Source organism: Enhydra lutris, unplaced genomic scaffold (assembly GCF_002288905.1).
Source record: "Enhydra lutris kenyoni isolate GAN:26980312 unplaced genomic scaffold, ASM228890v2 scaffoldscaffold12, whole genome shotgun sequence".
Classification (NCBI taxonomy): domain Eukaryota; kingdom Metazoa; phylum Chordata; class Mammalia; order Carnivora; family Mustelidae; genus Enhydra; species Enhydra lutris.
The window spans coordinates 79,209,649-79,231,524 of NW_019154096.1; the positions used below are offsets into that span (position 1 = coordinate 79,209,649).

A 21,876-nucleotide genomic window follows, 5' to 3' on the forward strand; every position below is an offset into this window, starting at 1 on the left:
GGTGTTGGTGGTGGTGTTGGTGGTGGTGATGATGTGGTGGTGATGCTGATGGTGGAGGTGATGGTGGTGATGATGGTGGTGGTGATGATGGTGGTGGTGTTGGTGGTGGTGATGATGGTGATGATGGTGGTGGTGTTGGTGGTGGTGATGATGGTGATGATGGGCTCCCTTTCACCAAGCTTCTTCCAGGTAGCAGTTTGCTACCCTGCCTGCACCCTGCAGGGAGCCTCCTGGAGCTGTGTTGCCTGCAGATGAGACCTGAGACCAGAAGCTCAGAAACGTGTGACGCCTCACCCACTGCCGCACTGAGGAGGGCCTGAGCAGGCTGTGCCCCGAGGCAGGGGCCCCAGATCATCTCCTCTCTCCTAGGGTCACCATGTGGGGGACACAGAAAAGCCGGTGTTCTCATCTCTAATGGTAGAAAAGCACAATTACGAATGTCTAGATGAACAGTTGCTTTTCTAGATTAGCATTTTGTGATGGGGATCATTCATGCTACATTTTCTCCCGTTCAGAAAATATCTGCTCTTTAAACTCCTGCAGTTTTGTCAGAACCCAACGTCCAGTTACCGACCTGGAGAACTGGACAATCTCCCAGCACATACGGGACCTCAGGTCTTCATAGAAAGCAATGTCAGTTAACATCTATTTAAAAACGATGCTGTACTAAGGGATTATTATAAAATACTAACACATATATGTCCACTTAGACATAATGTCCTAACCCCAAATGAAAATAAACCACAATCACTTTTTGCTTATAAAAGTGATAGTTCTGTAATTTCAGAAGTAGTATACATTCATTACTTTTTAAATATCAGTCAACGGGAGCTAATTTTTAAGAACAGTGAAATCCACGTACTTTTCTAATTTCTGACGTCAGCCCCCTGTGGGCTTGTTCTATTTCGTGAGAGTGATGTCCGTTATTGGAGGTGCGTTTTGGCAACAATGTTACCAGGCCCATTTACTCCGGCGAGTGCACCTCCTGTCTGTACCCCAGCCGACCTGGAAGGCATCTGGATCCAGTGGGGTTGGGGGGGTTCGTGTTCCTGCTGCTATCTGTGGCCTGTGTGTTCAGTCTCTGATCCCTAGATCTGAAGTAAGACCCCCCCCCAAGTGCTGACCTGCTGATCATTTAGACCGTGGGGTCAGGGATACCAGGCTGGAAAACCAGGCATCTGGGCAGTGGAACGGAGGGACCGCGGCGCAGGTGGGGGGCGAGGGGCAGGGATCGCGGTTGGTCACTGGAAGGCTCACTCCCCCTCGGCAGGGAGGAGGTGGGCTTCCCTCCCCAGGGGTCGCCGCCATCACACTCATGGTGTCTGGGGCCCGCTGGGGTGTGCGGTTTAACAGACACAGACCGTGAGAGCTGTCTTGCAGTCACGGGCAAACGTCCAGCCTTGGGGACGCCCAGCGTCTGTTTCATCTCCGTACCTGGGTGACACCTTAGACTCCTCCAGAAGCTTTTTGAATTCTTCTTTGGCGAGCAGCAGTTTGCTTTTCTTCTCCTTGTATTCTTCTTTTATCCTTGTCTTGACGAACTGTTCGAATATCTTAAAATACACACACAAGAAAGGTGTTACGAGGCTGTGCATCAGAAAGGAAACCTGGGTTTCAAACACAGCACGAAAGTACGGCGAGAGGGTATGTGGTTCGGCCCTTCTTCTCCGTAGCGGCTGGGGCTGAGGCCGGAGCCCTTCGGGGAGGCGCTCTCAGCGTCACGAGACAAGTGTCTGCCTGATGAAACCTGGGTCCCCACGAGGCGCCGTCTCGGGGCCAAACCCCAAATCGGCCCTGCCCGGGGAGGTGCGGGATGGGCGGCGCAGCCCTGTCTGGAGGCGACGGGAGCTACTGAGGGTCCCAGACGCCCGGCCCCGCTACCCCCGTGGTTCTGGTCTGGGAAGGCTGTGAGTAGCTCGTCCGGTCACACACCGTCTGGCTGACGGTCACATCGCCGCTGGTAGTCTCAGTAACACGTGAGATTGTGTCATCTGTCCTAGTCGATTCCTCAAGAACATAATTGGTATTTGGGTCTCCAAATACGATTTTACCTTCGTGAAAGGAGAGTCAACCTGGCATCTCTGGTTCCCCACCTGCCAGTCCCCAAGAAGACCGCCTGTGAACGTGGGGGTCTAGTCATCGGGGGCGCATGCGGACACGGGAGGCCTCTCCTGGGCATGTCAAGGAGCCTCTAGGCAAAGCCCCCTGAGTGCAGGCCAGATGCTCAGCCGCCACACTAGCCCCGGCTGACAAGAGGTGGGTTTTACAAGCTAAGCCAAAGGGAAAACCACATTCCCTAGCCTAAATGGATGGGTGTGGTCTGGCAGGCAGGTGCCCCCGTGACTCTGGGGCTGTAGCTCGTGCAAACCGCCAGCCGCCAGCACAACCGCACGATGCCCTGGAGCCTGTCTGCAGCCGCCCCTGGAGGATCCTCCCTCGCCAGGGCCGGGTGGCTCGTCGCTCCGACAGTGGCAAGTCGTCATTTATGCTTCAGAGCCGAGAGGAGGCTCGTGCTGTTGGAGCCCTGAGAGCTTAAGAGAAAGCACTGGAGATAATTCCAACGTGTGTGAAACATAAATAAAAAGATCGTGAAGATCGCACGTGTGATCACGGAAAGTCAATACACAGCACTCCTGAGCCAGCCCGGTCCCTGGCCATGGCAGGCGTGAGTCTGACCCGCGGGCTCCCCAGAGCGGGAGGGGGCACGCGCCCCATGGCCACGGCAGGGGCGTTCTCCGGTTCTCTCGGTAACCACCAGCCTGACGAGGTTGGGAAAACGGAAGCCGCTCTCCTCCGGGCGAGTCAGCCTCAACGGGAGGCGCCAGGAGCGGGACGGAAACCGAAAGGGCGGGCCTGTACATCAAAGTAAGAGCAGGGTCCGCTCCTCGCACCAGCAAGGCCTGTGGTGTCCTAGCGCTGCAGCTCTCTTAGGATTTAGGTTCCTAGAAAAGGCGAAGGCAGGCTCATCACCCACACAGAAGCATGGGACTCTGTTGCGAGTCAGAGTTTCTCTCCATTCGTTTTGAATCTGGACAGAAGAAACCCTGCCCTGCTGCGGGGTCGGAGGCTGCAGGGACCCCGCTTCTCTGGTGCTGGAACCACCAGCCCAGCGAACCCGATTTCTCTCCTCCCCATGGGGCTGCTGCTCCGCTGAGGCTGCTCTAAGCCAACACGTGGGTCTCCTTCCCTCTTCGACCCATGATGCTACTTTCATTCAAAGCGGGGCAGGACTTTTTAAAAGAGGCCCCGCTCGCCCTTACCTCCTTATGGCACGATCTATGGTAATAAAAAGGAAACGTTCTCTGTTACCATGGAAATGGGTCTGAGAGGTGCCGTCCGACCCCTAATCTGGGCTCAGTCACTTCTCCCCCATAGGCCCTGGTGGCGGCGAGGGGGCGACGGGCCACCAGGAGCTTCGGCTCCCCCAGAAAAACGCACCCACGCCTTTGTAGGTAGGATTGGGTGTTCAGATGGTCCCAATACTGCTTCCTTCCCCAGGGGAGCTCTCTGGCACTGCCGGCCTGGGCGGCTCACAAGGCAGCTTCCTGCTGTTCCTCATCAGGCCTCCTATAGGCTAGCGACACAGGCCTGCAGGGTCCTGGGGCTTCCCAGGGGTCCGAGGGAGTACTTGGTGTGAGCCGACATTCCAGTCCGACCGGTCTCCAGTGCACATCCACGTCTGGGCCCGGGGTCCCGGCCCCCAGGAGGCTCAGCCCACCTGCCCGGCACCTGCTGCTCTGGCCATGGCTGGAAGGACAGCTCCATGGGCTCCCCGCGCCCCGGGTCGGGGGAACCGCTCAATGCCACAGCCACCTGTGCCCCTTACGTCCCACTCGCTCAGAGGCGGAAGAAAGCCTGAAACCGTAAACGGGCTGTTTCTCTGAGGGTGGGTAGCCTCACTTCCTCAGCCTCCCCCGAAGGGTTAATGCCTTCCAAACACCCCCTGTGAACTGGAGAGGACCGTCCTGACTGCCTACAGATGTGCCGACGGTCGGCAGATGCGAGCCAGCGCGCTCCTCACCGCAGCAGAGAAACAAGCTTCTTCTGTGTTTTCAGGGTCGAGTTGTCAGACTTTTGGTCCTTAATATACAACAGAAGGGTGAGACCGAATCGGTGATTGCCGTCCGCAGTTTTCTTGGATTCTACGTGTGTAATCTAACCTCGTCGGGCTCTGTTGTGACTCTTTTCTTTCTTTCTTTCTTTGGAGCCACTGCTAGCACATTTTCTACATTTTTAAATGTTTCTTTCTGGAAAATACAGCTCACGGGGAATGCAGTGCAAGGACCATTAATTCTAAGGTCGTGAAAGGTCCAAGGTCTGTATTCTAAAGCGGCCAGTCTAGGGCCATCCCAAGCACCAGCTTGCACTGGGGGTGGGGGTGGCAGGGGGCTCTGCCGTCTCTGGGACCATCAGGGTCCGCAGTCCTGAGGCTCTGCCTGGCTGTCCGGTCGCTTCCCTGGTCATCCCAGCACGGGCTTGAAGGAACTTTACGCCACGACAGAAAGGAAGATAAAAGAGCCCTTTCTGTGCCCCTGTCCCCGGGCCTTCCTGACCCCATACAGACCGTGGTGACCCAGCCCCCCGCTGAAATTAACTCTCAGGCCCCTCTGTTTTCAGGGGCTGTTCTTGAAGACCCACTCTCCGTGTGCAGGAGGGAGAGACAGGATTCCCTCGGGAACCAGAGACAAGGACATCCAGATCTTCTGGATCTGATGCCAGGACCCTTCTGGCCGGGCTCCGGGGAGACCCTCTCCCCCGCCAGACCCTGGCTGAGCTGTGCAGGCCCGCACGTCATGGCTTCAGCCCCTCCCCTGGTGGTCAGCACAGCCGTCCCTCTGTCCGTCTGCCTCGTCTGGGAAGCAGTACTGGCTCCGTGACCTTCTTTGTCAACAAGCCAGGGCAGGGGCGCCTGGGCGGCTCAGTTGGTTGAGCGACTGCCTTCAGCTCAGGTCATGATCCTGGAGTCCCGGGATCGAGCCCCGCATCGGGCTCCCAGCTCCACGGGGAGTCTGCTTCTCCCTCTGACCTCCTCGCTCATGCTCTCTCTCACTGTCTCTCTCTCTCTCTCAAATAAATAAATAAATAAATAAATAAAAAGCCAGGGCAGACTCGTCAGGTGAAACTGTCCTCTGACGCGTTCCTGAGCTTTCTGGGGACCCGCGTTCTAGAACCTCCCTCCCCCTGTTCCTCCCTTCGCTGGGCCGTCTTCTCCTTCCTTGTTATCAGATACGACCGTAAGTCTCCCTAACACACTCTTCTGGGGTGTGGTCAGTGTTCCCAGCACAGGCAGCCCCATCCTCGAGTGGGAGGGTCTTCCTTGTGGGGTCACCCCCGATGGTCTGCTTAGGGAGGGGTCACCTTCCCCGGCCCGGTCACCGTTCCCGCCCACCAGCTCACAAGCGAGTACACTCCGTCTGCAACCCTCCCTCCCCTCTGACCACACGACACGACACGACACGACACGACACAACACGACACGACAGGCAAGCATTCCCTGGCGGGGACGGGGGGCCGTGCAGGTGTGCGCGTCCGGAACCCACCACCACGTCTCGCCCCCACCTTACCTGCTTCCGCTCCTCCGAGTTTAGCAGGAGGTAGCGTGGATCAAACACGATTTTATGTAATTCTTTCTCCCAGGTAGAGAACGCTGACACCTGAAGAAAGATATTCAATAGAGTCACTTTCAGCGTCCAAGGCTGAGCCAAAAATAGGGCTGAAATGTTCACTGGTGGGAACAGCATTAAGGGACCCCAGGCTCAGCAGCGCGCCCAGCTCTCTAGGAAATCGATGCTTGGAGCATTGGAAGGTTTGATTCCCACACTCGCGACAGTCACGACATTCGCGACACTCGCGACACTCGCGACACTGTCTTCCTCGGGTTTCTTCCAGGGTCACCTGCCTCTGAATGGAAGCCCCGGTTACACCCAGGGAACCGGGGCTTTCTGGGATGTCAAGTCTTGGCTGAAACGTTTGTGAGAACCGTCAGCACACCATGGCCATGACGGGGACAACTTCTTGCAAATACTCTGAGTTTAGTGTAGTTTTAGCTGATTTTCTAAACAATATTTAAACATTTTCAGGAAGGTCATTTTTTTAAACAAACTATCTTATTTTACGGTGGTTTTAGATTTACAGAGAAGTTGAAAGAACATTAGAACATTACAAGCCGACACGTCTTACCTGGTTTCCCACACTGTTAACACCTCGCACAGGTATGGACCCCAGGTCTGTCTACACTATTGCTACCCAAGGTCCTCACGTGCAACTTCTTAAGTTTTCACGTGTGCTTCCTCTTCGCGCGAGGGTCCCACCCAGACATCACGTGACAGTAGTGTCGCATCTCCCAAGGCCCCTCTGGGCTGTGGGCATTTCTAGACTTTTCCTGCTGTTTTGACCGTAATGGCTTTGGTGGGTGCTGGTCACGCCGTGGACGCCCCTCCGCCGACTGATCTCAGCTTGGCTCATGACAAGACGGGGTTCTGGGTCCCGGGGGAGGAGCCCAGAGCCAGGCACTGCGGTCAGCACATGCCCTCGTGGTTCTCACTGTCGCAGTGACTTACAGCCGGCCGGGGTTGCCGTCCCCGGATCTGTCCTCCGAACATCCACTCTCAGTCCCCCTTCCGTGCTCGGCTGCTGGGGAGCCACTCTGTACAGCCCACGCTCAGGGCCACGCTCCACTCTGGGGGTCAGGGGGATCCAGACACCGGTCACTTGGAATTCTGGATGGGACGGTCACCCATTTCCCACGTCGACTTCTTTATTCCCTCACGGACCTGCCCACAGACTCGTGGCTGTTTATTCCGCAATCTGGGCGATGACCCGATGTGACTTCCTGCTTGTGCTCGAGCCGCTCCAGCTTTGGCCATGGAGGGCTTGGCCAGGGGGCTGCTGTGTGCCTTTGGCTACACTGTCATTGTGGGGGGTCGGGCACCTCCTTATTTCCTGGAACTTCGAGGCATCTCTCCCGCCTCAGCCCCAGAATCAGACAATTCTGCGGGAATCCCGGTCCCCCCGTTGAAGGACTGAGACAGCCGAGTGTGCCGGGGGCTGGGGGACGTGCAGCTTCCGGCTTCTCCCCACTGACAGAGCACGGAAATGTTTAAGTCACTCACACGATAGTGCGCTCGCTTGAAAACATTGAGTAAACATTGACTCTGCCGTAGGCCCCGCGCTGCGTGCTGAGGACCCAGAGGAAGTGAAGGTCCCTGACACCGGAAAGCGCGTGGTCTGGGCTCAGGCAGTTAAGGAAGCTCACGGCCTCCCGGGAGGCACCTGTGGCGGAGACGTGCCCGGGCGCCAAGGGGAGCCTCCACCAGCTCCGGGATGAGAGTCCAGAGCGTGGACTCTTCTGGAACACGGACACTCGTCAGGGTCCTGAAGGGATGGGATGGGTCTGAGAAGGGCTGCCTGGGTGCCACGACCACGTTCGTGAGCTGAAGGGACGTCGGGGCTGCAGGGGGCAGCGCAGTTGGGGGTGCAGGAGCCCAGGAGGAGCCGGAAGCGGTGGCAGCGTCCCAGGCAGGCTGAGGAAGCTGAGCCTGTTCCCTCGGGGCCACGGCCACAGGTCACGTGCATTTCAGGAAGGGCTCCTCTGGGACTGGGTGGGGCGTAGGGGAGACGGGGGCTAACGGGCCGCTCACCGCCCTTTCTCCCTCTTGCCTTTGGACACGTCATGGCATTCCTGGTAGAGACACTGTCCTAATGTGCTTTAGTTGTCCAGCCTAACATGTGGGTTTTTTTTTTTTTTTAATGGACACTTTCTATCTTTTCTAATAAAAATAAAAGCCCCTTTTTAATATTCATGAACTGCATTCCTGGGCAGGACGACCCAGTCTCCCTGCAGAGACTTTCTCCCAAGGACTGAGAACATGATGAAATGTGGACCAGCCGCAGGGACAGGGGGTTCCCTGGGGAAGTGTCCAGACAGACCGACCCCACGGTTCTCTGTCCCTGACCACAGCAGCGCCGGGGCACTTGCCGAGAGACGTCGTGGGCAGCGCAACTCAGCCCACACAGACAGGCTCCCAACCACCCCGGAGGGCCCCAGCAGACACCCCCATCTCTGCTCGCTAGGGAAGGCAGAGCATGGCTGAGGACAGGTGTTTGGAGGGTTTTGCAGTTCTGGACGTGTGATACGATCACTCTTTAAAAATTAATAATATATGGTTGCCTCCAAAGGAAATCCCATCTGCGCGCGAGGCGGGAGAAGCCGTCTCAGCAGGGACTGTCATGTATAATGACAGAACAGGTATTGTCCTACCCTCTGGGGGCCAGGCCAGCAGGTGCCACTCAAGTTCGGGGAACTGTGGCTGCGGTGGACAGAGGCGCAGCCAGGCAGGGGGCCCAGGGCTGGGCATCACAGCAGAAGGGGAGGGTGGACAGCCATGCGTGTGACGGGGGCCCCCTTGCGCTTCGTCCGTGAGGCCCAGCTGTTCCCAGAGGACTCGCTCCTGATAACCGCAGGTGGGATGGACCGTGAGAATCGCTTCTGAGGGAAGCCTGACTCCCTGGACCTGGGCCTCCCGTGTCCCCAGGGTCATGTCTTGGTTGGGAAGCTCACCCCACAGGGCAGGGCTGGAGGCTGCCCGTCTCCTGCTGAGCCATCAGGAGCCCTCTTCAGCCTCATGGCCACCAGTGCTCCCTGCCACAGCCCCTCCATGCCAGTGTGGCTGACTTCCCCACAGCTGGCAGGAGAGTCTACATGGATCTCTGAGTCTTAGGGAATGTTCCGTCCCAAACCCCACCATCCTATTCACTGACCTACCCCTTCTCAAGGGAGGAGATGATCCTGGGGTGCACCCTGGGGGTGGGCATCTTGGGGCTGCCTGAGGACCTCGCCCCTCGCCAGGTCCCAGGACTAAGCACGCATCTACCTCTCTCTTCATCTCGCCGGCTCGTCTGGGACTCCGAGGCTCCCATGTGCTCGTGTCCTTGAAAGGTGGAATTCCTCAGCCAAATTCACGCCGTTTCCTGCAGAGTGCCGTGGCTCCTCTGAGACAAGCTGGGTCCTGTGCCCGGTCTGTCTCCCCTGCGGGGCTGGCTCCGTGAGCCCAAGATCAGCTCCTGTCACCCGCGATCACGGACTCGTCTGAGCACCTCGCGAGCCGGCCACCGGGAGACTCAGCAGCTCTGGGGGGCTGGCCGCCTAGAGTGCTCCCGGGACGCTATCCTGGGGCTGTGCCGCCAGCCTCTCCCCGGCACTCGGGCACCTCCTTCATTTCGTCCAGCCTGGGGCATCCCCGCCCACCTGGCAGCATCAAGGGCACTGACTGGCCGTGTCACCGCTCGGCTCCATGGCCCTGCCTTCCCAAGTGCTCCATTTCCTGAGCCCCCAGACTGGCCGGCCGGTCACCAGACCCCTGTGGCCTCCCAGCCGCCCTCCCCGCTTTAGTGGGGGGAGCCCTGACTGGCTGAGCTCTGAGCTCCCCTGAGCACCCATCCCAGGTGGCAGGGCCCCCCGGGGGGTGCCCCGTGCTCGGCGGCTGTCCTCCTACCCGCTGGGCACAGGAGAGGCTGACCCTCCGCCAGAGCGGGCTGAATCTGACCATGGTCTCGTGCAGAGAAGAAAAACCTCCAGATAAAACTGGTTCTGACCACAGCCCCAGCTTCCCCAAAGCCTCTCTGAAGACTGAGGAAAAGGGTCTCCTATCGGGTTCTGGCCGGAACGTGAGAGGAGCGCGGGCTCAGGGAGGTCATCACAGCCTGAGACCCCCATGGGCAGGATGCCCCGAAGGAAGAGGTGGACCCTGCTTTCATCTCCAAAGCCAAAGGCCACTCTGAGCATCCGTCAAAGCCCAGCTCACGGAAGAGCCGGGGGCCGAGGGGCCAGGGAAGGGAGGAAGGCGGCAGGGGATGGTCCTACCTACCAGTGAGCAGAGCACAGTGTCCTGGGGCACAGTCAGGGAGCACCGGGGCTGCCGGCGAGCCAGGCAGGGCTGCAGAGCTGCCCAAGTCTGTCTGTCCACCTGTCTGTCGTCAGCACTGTGCTCGTTGCCTCCCACTGGCTCTGCCAGGGTCCCACCCTCAGCGGCTGCGGTCCGGGCTCAGGAACGCCACTGGGGGACCTCGGGGTTCTGGGGGGCTCATCTCCAGCTCAAACATGAATGCACGTACTTCAGAAGCTGTGGTTTTTGCCCAAACTTTACCCTTGGACACACTGTGTTTCGGTGCTCCTTGCTCTGTATTATGAGCAGTGCCAGGGAATCCCGAGCGTGGACTGTCCATCACGTGGCTTCTCTGTCTGGTCTCCAAGGCCTCCCTGCCCCGCGGACAGCAGTAATCTCTCACAAGCATGCTCGCAGCTCTGCGACAGGAGCTCTGGCCTCGGGGACGCGGGCACCGCAGCTATACAGTGTGGCCAGCACGCTCTTGCCTTCAGGCTGCGTCCACCCAGGGGCCACAGGACGGTCCTGCGGGCCATCTCCGCGCAGAGACATGAGTGCGTGCCCACATGACGCTCCCTTCCACGACGCTCCAAATGAGAAGAATGGATGAATGAGGCCTCTCACAGGGGTGGGTGGCAGCCTGTGCTTGCCGCTGCCCGAGGAGGGGGCCGGGCTGGGCATTGGGGACATGCCCTCGGGCCCTGGCCACTGGCAGGGTCCCACACTTGGCCACCTCCAGGGCCTCACCTCAGGGACATTGACTAATGCCTCTGTCCAGGGCCACAGCAGGCCTCCCTCCCCTGGAGAGAAGGAGGTGGGGAGCAGGTCCAAGTGCTCTGAGGGGCACTGAGGTCGTGGGTACGGGTGGACGTGGTGCTTGATAACCACGCCTGAGACCCAGTGGCCCCTGAAGAAGATTCAGCAACCTCCGTCGGCCTCAGGCACCCACCTCTGCATCCAGGACCAGAGGCTAGTGACGTGGGCCCCGTGTTTCAGAGTCTGTTGGGCTCTGCCAGCCAGCTGGTCCGGCTCGCCCTCCCACACTGGCCTCAACAGCGCTCAGGACCCATCCCCCCAGTCCGTCCTCACTGAGGACAGTGAGGGGTGGTCCTTGCTCACCCTCCGTGGTGACGCTCGTGGGATTTTACCAACTTCAGCCTCTTCTGTTGCGATAGATACGTGGGATTTCATGCTGTCGCTCCACCAGCATTCTCTGCTGATTTAATTTACGTTAGAGGGTGGTTTCCACATCAGTCATCGACAGAATCCCATCCTGGCAATGAGAGTGGGTGGCCCACGGTCCTACCCAAGGGCATCGCCGTGATTAGAACACGATCTCACCACCACAGAACTCGTATCCGAAGATCCGGTTCGCCACGGGCCATGGCAGTCGGCTCGGGAAAGAAGAACCACGGCATCGGAGCCGAGACGACACAGAAGCACCAGGAAAGGAGCAACGTGGTTCAAAAATGATAAATATTTACAGTTCTTCCTCATCAGGCGGGGTGTGTGGACAAAACACACTCTCAGGGCTCACACCGGGCCGCTGGACTAGCACACTGCATGAAAATGACCTTCCTCCAAGCAATTTGGTAAGAGCGGCCCAGCGTTGACGCCCGCAGGAAACACTCCTACACACACGGAGCTCATGCGCCAACGAGCTCACTCGGGGTGTTGTTCAAAATGGCAAATTTGGAGAACACAAGCTCTGAATGAAAATGCAGGATTTTTGGACAATGAATTGAATATCACGATCTCATCCAAAATGTTTTCTGAAGGTTGATACTAAGAGAAAACAGCATCCAAATTTATAAGTCAGCTGAGCCTCATAGGCCTGTGTTAAACGAAGTATCTGGTCGAGCCACATTCAATTACATTCAGTCCTCCTTATACTATAAGACAAAAATATTTATTATTGGCATCTTAAAGTCTATTATTAGAAAGACTGGAAAGAAATGGACCTTACTGATGAAAATAATTCTCTCTGTGGATGGGATTTGGAGTGACTTTTTTTCCCACGGAGACTTTTTTTTTGGCCAATTCTCTTTCACTGTATAGACGACGTGCCCAGCGCCCTTGCCTATTATCCGTGGGCTCCCACGTGCCTGAGAGATCTGAAGAGTTGCCATAGAACACGGGGCCGCTCAGCTCCCCGAGAAGCATGAGTCACCACTTGGAGCAGACGGCAGGTGCGCTGGCCTCACCTCCAGGGCATGACGGGCTGCTGGCGCGGGAGGACCATGGAACCCTTCAGCGCATGTCCGGGCCCAAGTGCCTGCTATGGCTCTGGAGAGGCAAAGCCGCCTGCGTGTCTGTGGGAAGGGCCTCAGAAGTCAGGGACAGGGGTGGCCGTCTAGCTGTGGGGAGAAGCCCTCCTCCACTGCCCTGCTGGCAGGAAGACACCTGATACCGTTTCTTTCTACCAACGGCCTCATGATGGACACCGTCTTTGTGCAGAGAGGGACTGGTATGGTCCGGCGGGCATGCCTGTTGGCGAGTTCCTCTTTCTAATGGACTCGGGTCCAACCTCCCGGAGGCTCACCTGTGTAGACAACTACAGGGTGAGCCAGCCTCCACCAGACCACCCACTCTGGGGAAGCTGGCCAAGGGTGCCCCAAAGAAGGACCCCAGACAGACAGCAGGTGCAGGGCTCAGAGTCCCCAGAACAAGATCCAGGGCTCTCCCACAGTCTTCCTCTCCCGGCCCTGGGAGAGCCACCTCCGCTCCTGAGGGACACGAGGCAGAGGAACAAGTTCTCAATCACATGTTCCTAATGTTCCTAATACATTTATCGAAATAGGCTGGATCTCATGAATCATCTTCTGTTCAATGAAGCCTGCTCCGTCACAGGCTGACATTTTTGTTTAAAAAAAAAAAAAAAGGCTCTATTGTGGTTCGTAGAGAAAAACAAAAAAAAAAATAAAACCTTCCTTGAGCCATCAGATAGTTCCTCCAAAACCACGGACCTGAAAGCCCCTTCCCAGTCCGTCATCCCCACAGAACACCCGAACCACGGCCTTCCTCTGTGACCGGGAGCCCACGGGAGCCGGCTCTGTCGCTCATGAGTGCACAGATTTCTGGACGCGAGCACTGAACAAATGCAATAAAAAATCTTATTAATCACTCAGTCCATGAAAAAAGTGACCTTTCTGTGCCTCAATTTTAAGCAACTAGAAATCTTATGGGCTCAGCTATCAAATGCTCTTGAGCATGAATAACTTATAAAATCTGCTGGCATATTTTATAAAGTCAAAAAGTCATAAATGGCCGCATTGCTTTAGGACATCCGCAGTAAATTCAAATTGATCTTTTCTATTCATGAACTGTGTGTGGGCTTCCTCTGAAATCCTCCAAAAATAGGGGCTCAGCTGTCACCCCCAGACTCTGCTTCCCGGGGGGACTCAGAACCCTGGGCGGCGTTGCATATTTCTGCGTTGTTTTTGCTGATTTTCATTCATGTAAGAGTCTCACAGAGAAGGTCGAAGAATCCAAGAGAACCATCCATTGCAGTGAGGCAAGAGCGTGCTGGAAATCTCATCATGGAAACTGCTGAACCGAGGCCACAGGGATGAGTTCAAGCAGTCTCGTGAGCTGGCTCGCCGGCAGCCTCGGGGAGGAAAGGTGGGCGTCTCAGGCAGCCCTGAGCTCCCGTGAGGTTAGTTTGAGGCTGTGCTGGCGAGCGGGCGCTGGCTGGTTTCCCAAGCGGAGAGACGGGCAATGCCGGCGTCCCGAGGGTGAAGCGAAGGCCTGCTCTGCTTCGCAAAGGCTCCGAGAGCCATCGTGTCTCCCGCGGCTGACTGCGCTGGACACACCGGCCCGGTCAATTCAAGCGCTCAGAATTACACGTGTTTCTGCACACAAGGGCAGAGGACCACCTGCGTGTCCATCAACGCCTACCGAGGGCCCAGGCAAAGCCTGGGAGCGAACATGCCAGTGGCTCTCCAGGACAGAGGAGGCCTCTTCAGGTGATTCTGTGGAGGAAGAGACGCCGTATCGCTTCTCAAGGGCAAGGCCACAGACCTGGCCTGTGCTGCTGGGGGCAACGTGAGTGTGGCAACAGGAAAAGGGGACGGCAGGTGCTCTGCAGACCAGCCCCCGCATCGTGGGCTCCCTGGGCCCACTCCAGGGTCAGCCCTGGCCCGGGGCCATGAGCATATCATCGGGCATACGGACCGGCCCGCGTGGGGTCCTTCTGCACCTCCGCCTCACCGGGCACCGACGCTCATCTAGGCTTCGCAGGCTGCCTTGCAGTTCTGGGTCCCTTTCCGTCCCTCATGGCCGAGGACTGGATTTCATTTTTGAGTAACAAGCTGGAGTGACATGCGTATTAACACTGGCGGGCATGGGAAGAGAGCTCCCCCGTGGCGGGACGACCTCCATCCTACGGGTGATACCCCAGAGCTGAGACCATCCGGTCTCCCTGCACCCCCAGGGCCTCCCGCCAGCCCGACTCCGGGGATCCCTGATCAACCCCCGGCTCTGGGGGGAGTGCCGCTGTCCTGATCTCTGGCCTCAGCGCCCATGGCGCCTGCTGCTGGGATCGGCCCGCCCAGAGGCAGTCCGGGGGGGGGGGGGCTGCTCACCACAGAGGGGATTTGCTTGTGTTCCCAAGGCCACTGCCGTGTCCGCGATCATTGCCGCCGCACGCGGGCTCCCCATACGGCCCCTGTGTTCAGCCTCATTTTGTGAAGAAATTCAGCCGGGCGGTTAGAGCAGACCCATCTATACCCAAAAGCCAAAGCTGGAAAGCAGTGTCACTGGAGGGGATTTGATCCTAAAATGTTCTTCCCCAAAATTCGAACTGAGATGCGGAAGTCAACTCTAATCCTGACATCCTGATTCCATTAACGAGTCGCCCTGGTCTCCAGGTGCGGAGGCCGTCGCTGGATGAAGGCGAGGCCCGGGGACGCCCCTCAGCGAGGTGTGGACCCTGAGAGCTGCCGGGCTCCAGCAGGAAGCTCCTCGCCACAGGGCGTTTCTGCACGCAGTCCGCTGACCGTCCCCTCCCGCCTGCCCCTCCCGTGTGTGCCCCTGGGGTGACCGCCTGGCAACACGCCCCACATGGCAGGACAAGGAGCAGGGCCTCCTTTTCATGTGCTTTGGCCCCTGAATGCCACTCAGCCCGACTCCATGAACCCGGGGAACAGTTACTCAGTGACTGGCTTCGGGGACAGCCGTCACCTGCACGTGGGTCCTTACCCCTCGCTCCAGCAGCATGTCTCGGAAGTGGGTCACCCGCTCCTCCAGTGGCAGGAGGATCTGGGGCGGCGGCGTCCCGGCACCCTTGTCCTGTCCTTCTGCCTCCTCTGGCCCAGGACTCCCATGGCCTTCTGTCCTTTAGGGCACAAGACACAGAGAGGTAAGCGTGCCCCTGGGGGCAGGGAACACCTGAGAACCACGCACAGCCAGGTGCCAGCAGCCCGCAGAGGGGGCAGATTTCGCTCTTGGACGCAGACGGCATTTTTGCATTTGGGGTGCAGCCGTAACCCCCCACAGGCACCAGCAGGGAGCCAAGGTCATGGCAGGGGCATGCGGGGGCCGAGCGGGGCCACGAGGAAGACAGCCTGGAGTCGCGTTTCACTGCCTGGACCTGGCGTCCAGGACAGGAAGGGGTGAGGCTCTCCGTCAGAGCAAACCACTGGAGCTCACGTCCAGCTCTGTTCCCGCTGTTCTTTGTTTCAGGGAGGCCTTCGTTTTGGACAAACGCAGAAAGACAATCACAGACTATGCCATCGACTCTCTGGGTACAAAACGCTATCCTGGAGTAGAACCCAGCCAGGGGAGTCAGCGACAGCAGCGGGGACCAGGACCCCGCACAGGCCGTCTGCACAGGGAAAGGTGCAAAGCAGGACCCCTGGACTGTTCCTCCCTAGGCCCAGGGGCGGCCGTGACCACGGCCCAGACACAGCGGGGCAGCACAGAGAGCAGGCAGGAGCCGGGGCCTAGGGGCAGCAGGTGACAGCTGGCGGGGAAGGAAGGAGCGCGGCCTTACTAAGCACCAGCTCTGCGTCCTGCCTTCTGTTCTCTGCTGCCCCTCCCGTAGCTCTCTCTCTGTTCTGCACCTTATCCCTGCGGCACTGGGGACCTCCTCCCAAAACATCTCACCGTCTACTGCTGGGGGACACCCAGACCCTGCAGACACAGGTACTCCCATAATGCCCTCCTCCTCCTGACCTGGCCCGCATGGGAGCAGCTGGTCCCGCCGCAGCTCCAGTCCCCTTGTCACGGCCTGTGCTCAGCCTGAGCCGCAGAGTCTACCTACACTGGTCTGGTGAGCCTTTGCTCTGACCCCATGGACCCCTCTGCAGGGTCTCCTCCCTGCCCAGCCTTGCCCCGCATGTCCCCATAACCGGGTCCCACGGCCAGTGACCCCAGCAACGAGGGGGGACAAATCTAGTCTGTCCCTAGACTGACAGTTTTAGAGACCGTTCCCTCTCCGACAGGACTGTGGTCAGGGGAGGCTGCTGAGACCCCCTGCCAGGCACCGGGACGTGTGGCCCCTGCACGCCCGCCAGTGCCCCATGCTCTTGGGGTATAGAAAGAGTAGAGGACATGCATCAAAGGGGATGGCACGTCCCCACTTCTCTGCAAATCTTTACCCCGGGAATCAGTGGGCGGGAGGCACTCAGGCCACACACATCAGACTTCCTGACCTAGGGACAGAACAGTGCCCTCCTCTGGGGTGACTGTAATCCCGGGGGACGTCTGGTGGCTACCGGGACGTGGAGAGACAGAGACCAGAGATGCGACTGAATGCCCTGTGATGCCCCGCACAGATGCCCGCGATTATCCAGCCAGTCCTTGCAATCCGTGCGTTGGGGGCGGAGGAGGCAGACCGTTCAAGGTCAAGGCCCGTCCCAGGTCATACTGTCCCTTGACCACGCTGTTCCCTGCCTCTTGATGCCCGCTCTCGCCATCACTGTCCATCCAGGACCCCATGGGAATCCGCCCGTTGGCAACTTCAGGGTGTGCTGAGACATGCAACGTCCTCGAGCACCCACCAGGGGTGGAGTGTGGACGAACCCCCCAGTGCAAAATGTGCAGAGAAAAAACAACAGAAACGTCGGGAATCTTATTTACAGACCAACTATTTCAGGAGAACGCACATTCTTGGCTTCCTACAGGATTATGCAGATTTTCAAAAAAAGAAAATCACCAGTGGGTTTGCAACTGTGTCCTTTTCCAGAGGGTGTAATTAGGATTTCTTTGTAATAAATTTTCATTAGGTAAAAATAGAAGTGTGGAAATAAGACCCGTATTGTTGGGACTTGAAATAAGATTCATAGGCGCTCCGAGCTCAGCGATGATCACGTATTAGAGCTCGTTCCACACGGCATCTTGCTAAGAGCTGCTGGACGCCTTCCAGAACGGCGGTTCAATTAGAATTGGTCAGAAGTAAATGCAAACTTGCTAAATATACTTTTAATATTCTCATGGCTGAATGAGTTTGGTACTTTTAACAAAAAGCACATTCTAATACTTGGAATAAAGCTAGCTCCATCCCCAAGTACCAAGGAGGAGAGGCCGTGTCCTCAAGGGCATGGTCGCAGTACCCACCCACCTCGCCGGCTCGGTGGGGGGATGGCCTCTCACCTGGAAATAGTTCGATGCCTCGGCAGGCTGGCACCTGCTTGGGGAGATCTCTGGGGCCAAATGGGTAAGTTGAAAAGGGCTTGGTCATGTCTAGCCTTTCCCCCAGAGCAGGGATTCCGAAGTCTGGGCCACGGTGCTGGGTTCCCTTTATCCTGGGGACAGCATGTTCCCTGGCTCCCCTGTCCCATCCTCGGGAGACGTTATGGTGGCTGCTCCCCACCTGGCACGGAGGGGCTGCCAGGACACTCGGCCCCTCGCCTCAGCCCTGTGACCGCTGCTGAGCTCGTCCCGCCGAACCGCAGATGGCACGTGGGCAGGTGCGCATGGGGTGCGAGGTCGAGCACGGGATTTTCTCATTTTGCCCATGCACACAGGGCAGCAGGTGACCTGGGAAAAGTCACTAGATTCACACTCAGTGCGACTGGATTCTGGACGCATCCGGCAGCTCGTTTCCATTTTCGGGCAACAAATGCTAATTAGTTTATCTAGAGGCAGAGGGAACTCGGGCGCGGGACTTGGCACATCCACCAGCCCCCACAGGTCACCTCGTAGACATGCAGACATGCCCCTTCCCACCTCCTGAATCTTCCCATGGAGAGGAGGGGAGAGAGGCGGAGAGGTTTCCAGCACCGCATGGTTCTCACAACAGGTGCTTACGAGGGGGTGTGTTTCTCAGGGCTTCTGGGGCGTCCCTCCTCCCCCTCCTTCCCTCCATCCCTCCCTGCTCCCTCCCTCTTCCCCTCCCCCCCACCCGTCATCCTGGCCTCCTCCCCACTCCTTCCCTCTCCGCCTCTTCCCTTCCCTTCTCCCTCCTCCCCCCTCCTCCTCTCCTCTGAACACCATCAGCTGAGAGTCTGCACAGAAATGGAAGCCGTTCTCTGTAACCACTGCTCCAAGGCAGAGCACAAGAGGGGAAGAGATAAGGGCTGACTCAAGCAATGACGAGTGATTCCACCTTGTGTGAAGAAACCCTGGGGTGAGCGGGCACCTGGTTCCAGAGAAGAAACCACGCGTGGCTATGTGGCCCTCAGTGTGCGGCTGAGCCCCCCCGGGGACAGCGTGCTGCGAAATCTTGGGCAAACAATGGAAGCTGTGTGGACCTGGTTTTGGTGAAACATGTGGTTTGGATGAGACGATCTTGAAATGCCTCCAGGACCGCCGTCCTGGGGTGCAGATGGGCTGCTCATGTCCTGCTGAAATAGTCACAGTCTTGATTCCACCACCGACTCACTAGCTCTGCCTCCCAACGTCGCCGTTCCTAGAAATCGCTAAGCAGGCCTCCTGCATCTCCCTCCAACTTGCTCTTCAATCGTTCAGCAGGAACAGCCAAAAGCAGTGGCCTCTGGCTCCCCAGCTCCACTTGGCAGGAGACACCACCCTCCCCTAGGCTGGTGACAGGCAGGGCGACCTCAGGGCCGGAGGCAGAGGTGTCCTGGCAGCCCTGGCCAGCCTCCTGCAGGACCGGATCTGCACGTGCCGCGACCACCACCAGGGGTCCCCGTCGATGGCCGGCCTGCGGCGCCCTCCTCAAGGGGGGTTTGCTTAGACCACCTCTCTGTCCTCCCTGCCCTCCCGTCCGGCCCCCTGCATTTCTGCTGTACCACCATTGCCTGTAACCAGAGACCGCTCGGGGTCACACTCTGCCACCGTGAGGGCCGGCTAGCCAGACGGTGTGCTGGCAAGGGTGGGCCGTGGCATAACAAAGACTCTCTGGCCTCTGTCCCTGCTTCCGTGTGAATTTCCTGAGCTCGGGGTGGGCCCTGAGTTTCCGGGGAGCACCTGGCCCACCAGAAAACCACCACAGCTCAGAGGGCTGAAGCCCGCAGGAAGGGAGGGGACGCTGAGCTGGAGTTGGTCACAGGGCCGGTCATTCAGTCCTTCCTGCCTACGTCCTGGCACTGATAGAAACTCCAACAGTGGGGCTGGGGGGCTGCCCGATGCCCCAGGAGGGAGGGGCACCCAACTCTATGTGGACAGAGGCCGGAGTGCTCGAGACCCTTCCAGAACTCACCCTCCCCTTCTCTTCCGTTTGGCTTTTCCTGAGTTGTGCCCTCTATGATAAAACCATAACCTTACATACAGCGCTCTCCGGGGTTCTGCGAGTCATTGTCACAAATCACCAAGCCTCCAGGGAGGTTATGAGACGCTCATATTCATAGCCAAGTCAGACAGAGGGGGGGATGGGCTGGGGACCCCACTTTCTGCTGGTGTCTGATGTGGACACACTTTTGTTTGGACACGCTACTTTCCCTGTGGGGTCTGCACGAAGTCTGGGTGCTTATAGTCAGAGCCGAGCTGTGGGACGCGGGGGACTGGCAGGGAACTGTCCTCAGAGGACAGGCACTATTGGGTTTCCTCCAGTTCCATCGGCAGGTGTGCTGTGGGCCCGCTGTGTAACCCCGTGACCAGGGCAGGCCGTGTGGCTCCTGAGCCCCCAGTTCGATCCCAGCAGACGTCCCCCCTCCAACCTGCAGCGCTCAGCCAGGATCCCCAGTGGGTGGCTGTCAGAGGTGAAGAGGGAGGGTCCGTCCCCCCGCCTGCCTGGCACGGTGGTCGACTGGGCATCTCTGGGGTCCCTCGGTCCGAGGAGGCGTCATCCAGGTCTCCGTCGTCCTCAACTTCCCACGGCAACCAAGTGTGCGTCTGTGTCCAAGTGTCCCCTGCCACAGGGCCACCAGTCACCGGCTTATGACCTCATGACCTCATCCTACTTGGCACATCTGCCACATTCCAATTTCCAAGTTAAGCCCCCGCCTGCGGTTCTGGGGCCGGGGGTCCAGCGTCTGAGTGGGGCGAAGCCACGCAAGCCCACAGCCAGGGCCGTCCTCACCAGTGAGCAATTCCCATAGCCTCGGGGACCATCCTGGTCTCATCACCGCGAGAAGCAATGGGCTGGAAGTGAGGAGCCTGAGGCTTCCTGGGTGTGCACTGTGGGGACGGCACGTCCAGCCCAATCCAGGAAGCATTGCACCAGCCTCACGCTCCACAGACTGACCGAACCCCTGGGTCATGGGCTTTTTTCTAGAACATCCACACCGGTCTGTGCAGAGAAGTCTCAGTGTCTCCAGGACGTGTCTCAGGTTGCCCACAGCCCACACCGGGGTCTCCCGAGAGCCTCTCGACAGCATCACCACAGGGCAGCATGCCCCGCAGTCCAGGCCACGTCCCTGTGCTGGTGGCCCCCGGCTGACAACCTTCCCTAATTTCTTCTCGCTGCAGCCCCGCCAGACCATCCTGGAAGACGAGCCAGACCCTTCCTCGGGTCCTCATCCCACCAACCTGGTCCGCCGGCCCCGTCTTCACGCTCCCTCGCCTCTGCGCCTTCCCCATGACGCTTCCTCTTCACACCTGGCTCGTCCTGCCCCTTGTCCACTCGCAGCTGGCTTGGCTCCGCTGGTCACCCGGCCACTGCCCCGGCGGGACACGGCCCACCCTGCGTGACTGCACTGCTTTCCTCTCTGTGCCCAGAGTGCGGGGTTCCTGCAGCGGGAGGGCCGGACACACGTTTTTGTGACCCTGCCGAAGGCGTGGCTGTTCTTGCGAGAGTTGTCGAAGGAGCTCCTGAGACAAGGCTGTTTTGTGAAGGTGCGGAGGTTTGGTACCCACTGCTGTGTCGCGTAAAGTTGCTAAGAGCGACCCTTCGGGACCCAAGCGCACCTGGAACCCCTTCAGGGCTCACATAACTGTCTTCTGGATTTCCATTAGCCCCTTCTGTCTCCATAATCCCTATCCTCATAATCGGAAGAGGAAGGAAGAGGAGGAGGAGGGTGAGGAAGGAGAGAAGAACAAAGGGAGGGTGAGGGGAAAGGGGAAGAAGGGGGAGAGCCACGTTGTAGGGATGATGCAGGAGGCAGAGTGTTGGGCATGAATTGTTTGACATCAATAGACTTATCTTTGAACTTGGACTTTTACACAAATGTACTGTATTTTCAGGAAAATCTCATTTCACTGATTTTTTTCATTTGTAAAGTTTAAATTATAACACTTGCCACTTAAGATTTTTTGTAAGAATTAAATGAAGTAATATGAGCACCTGATATTTGCTGACATTCTGTATGTAAAACCCTGTCCTCCCACTTTGCCTACATGCCCTCATTCGATCCTTATCACAGCCCTGTAGGGCAGCCATGGTTGTCATCCTCATTTTACAGATGGGAAAACTGAGATGATGCATGTAAAGTACTAGCACAATGGCTGGTCTGTAAATAGGACTGGTGATGATAGTGCTGGTGGTAGTGGTGATGATGGCGATAATGGTGGTGATGATGGTGACACAATAGTGATGATGGTGATGGTAATGATAATGGCAATGATGATGGTGGTGACGGTGGTGGTACTGGTGATGGTGATGGCGATGATAGTGATGGTGGTGATGGTGGTGATGGTGATGGTGATGGTG

At 58.0% G+C, this 21,876-nt stretch overlaps 1 protein-coding gene across 1 annotated transcript in view; it reads right to left on the reverse strand.

The window, feature by feature from the left end:
* Positions 1–152: 152 nt before the first annotated feature.
* The window catches only part of LOC111144808 (transcription elongation regulator 1 like), a 179,939-nt gene continuing 158,215 nt past the window's right edge, over positions 153–21,876 (reverse strand). Inside the window, exons 9-11 of the mRNA XM_022499294.1 lie at positions 15,084–15,219; positions 5,565–5,654; positions 153–1,553 (exon numbers count right to left, since the gene is read on the reverse strand). Of these exons, the coding sequence (XP_022355002.1) occupies positions 1,347–1,553; positions 5,565–5,654; positions 15,084–15,219 (433 nt within the window). The 3' untranslated portion in view covers positions 153–1,346. The remainder of the gene's footprint in view (positions 1,554–5,564; positions 5,655–15,083; positions 15,220–21,876) is intronic.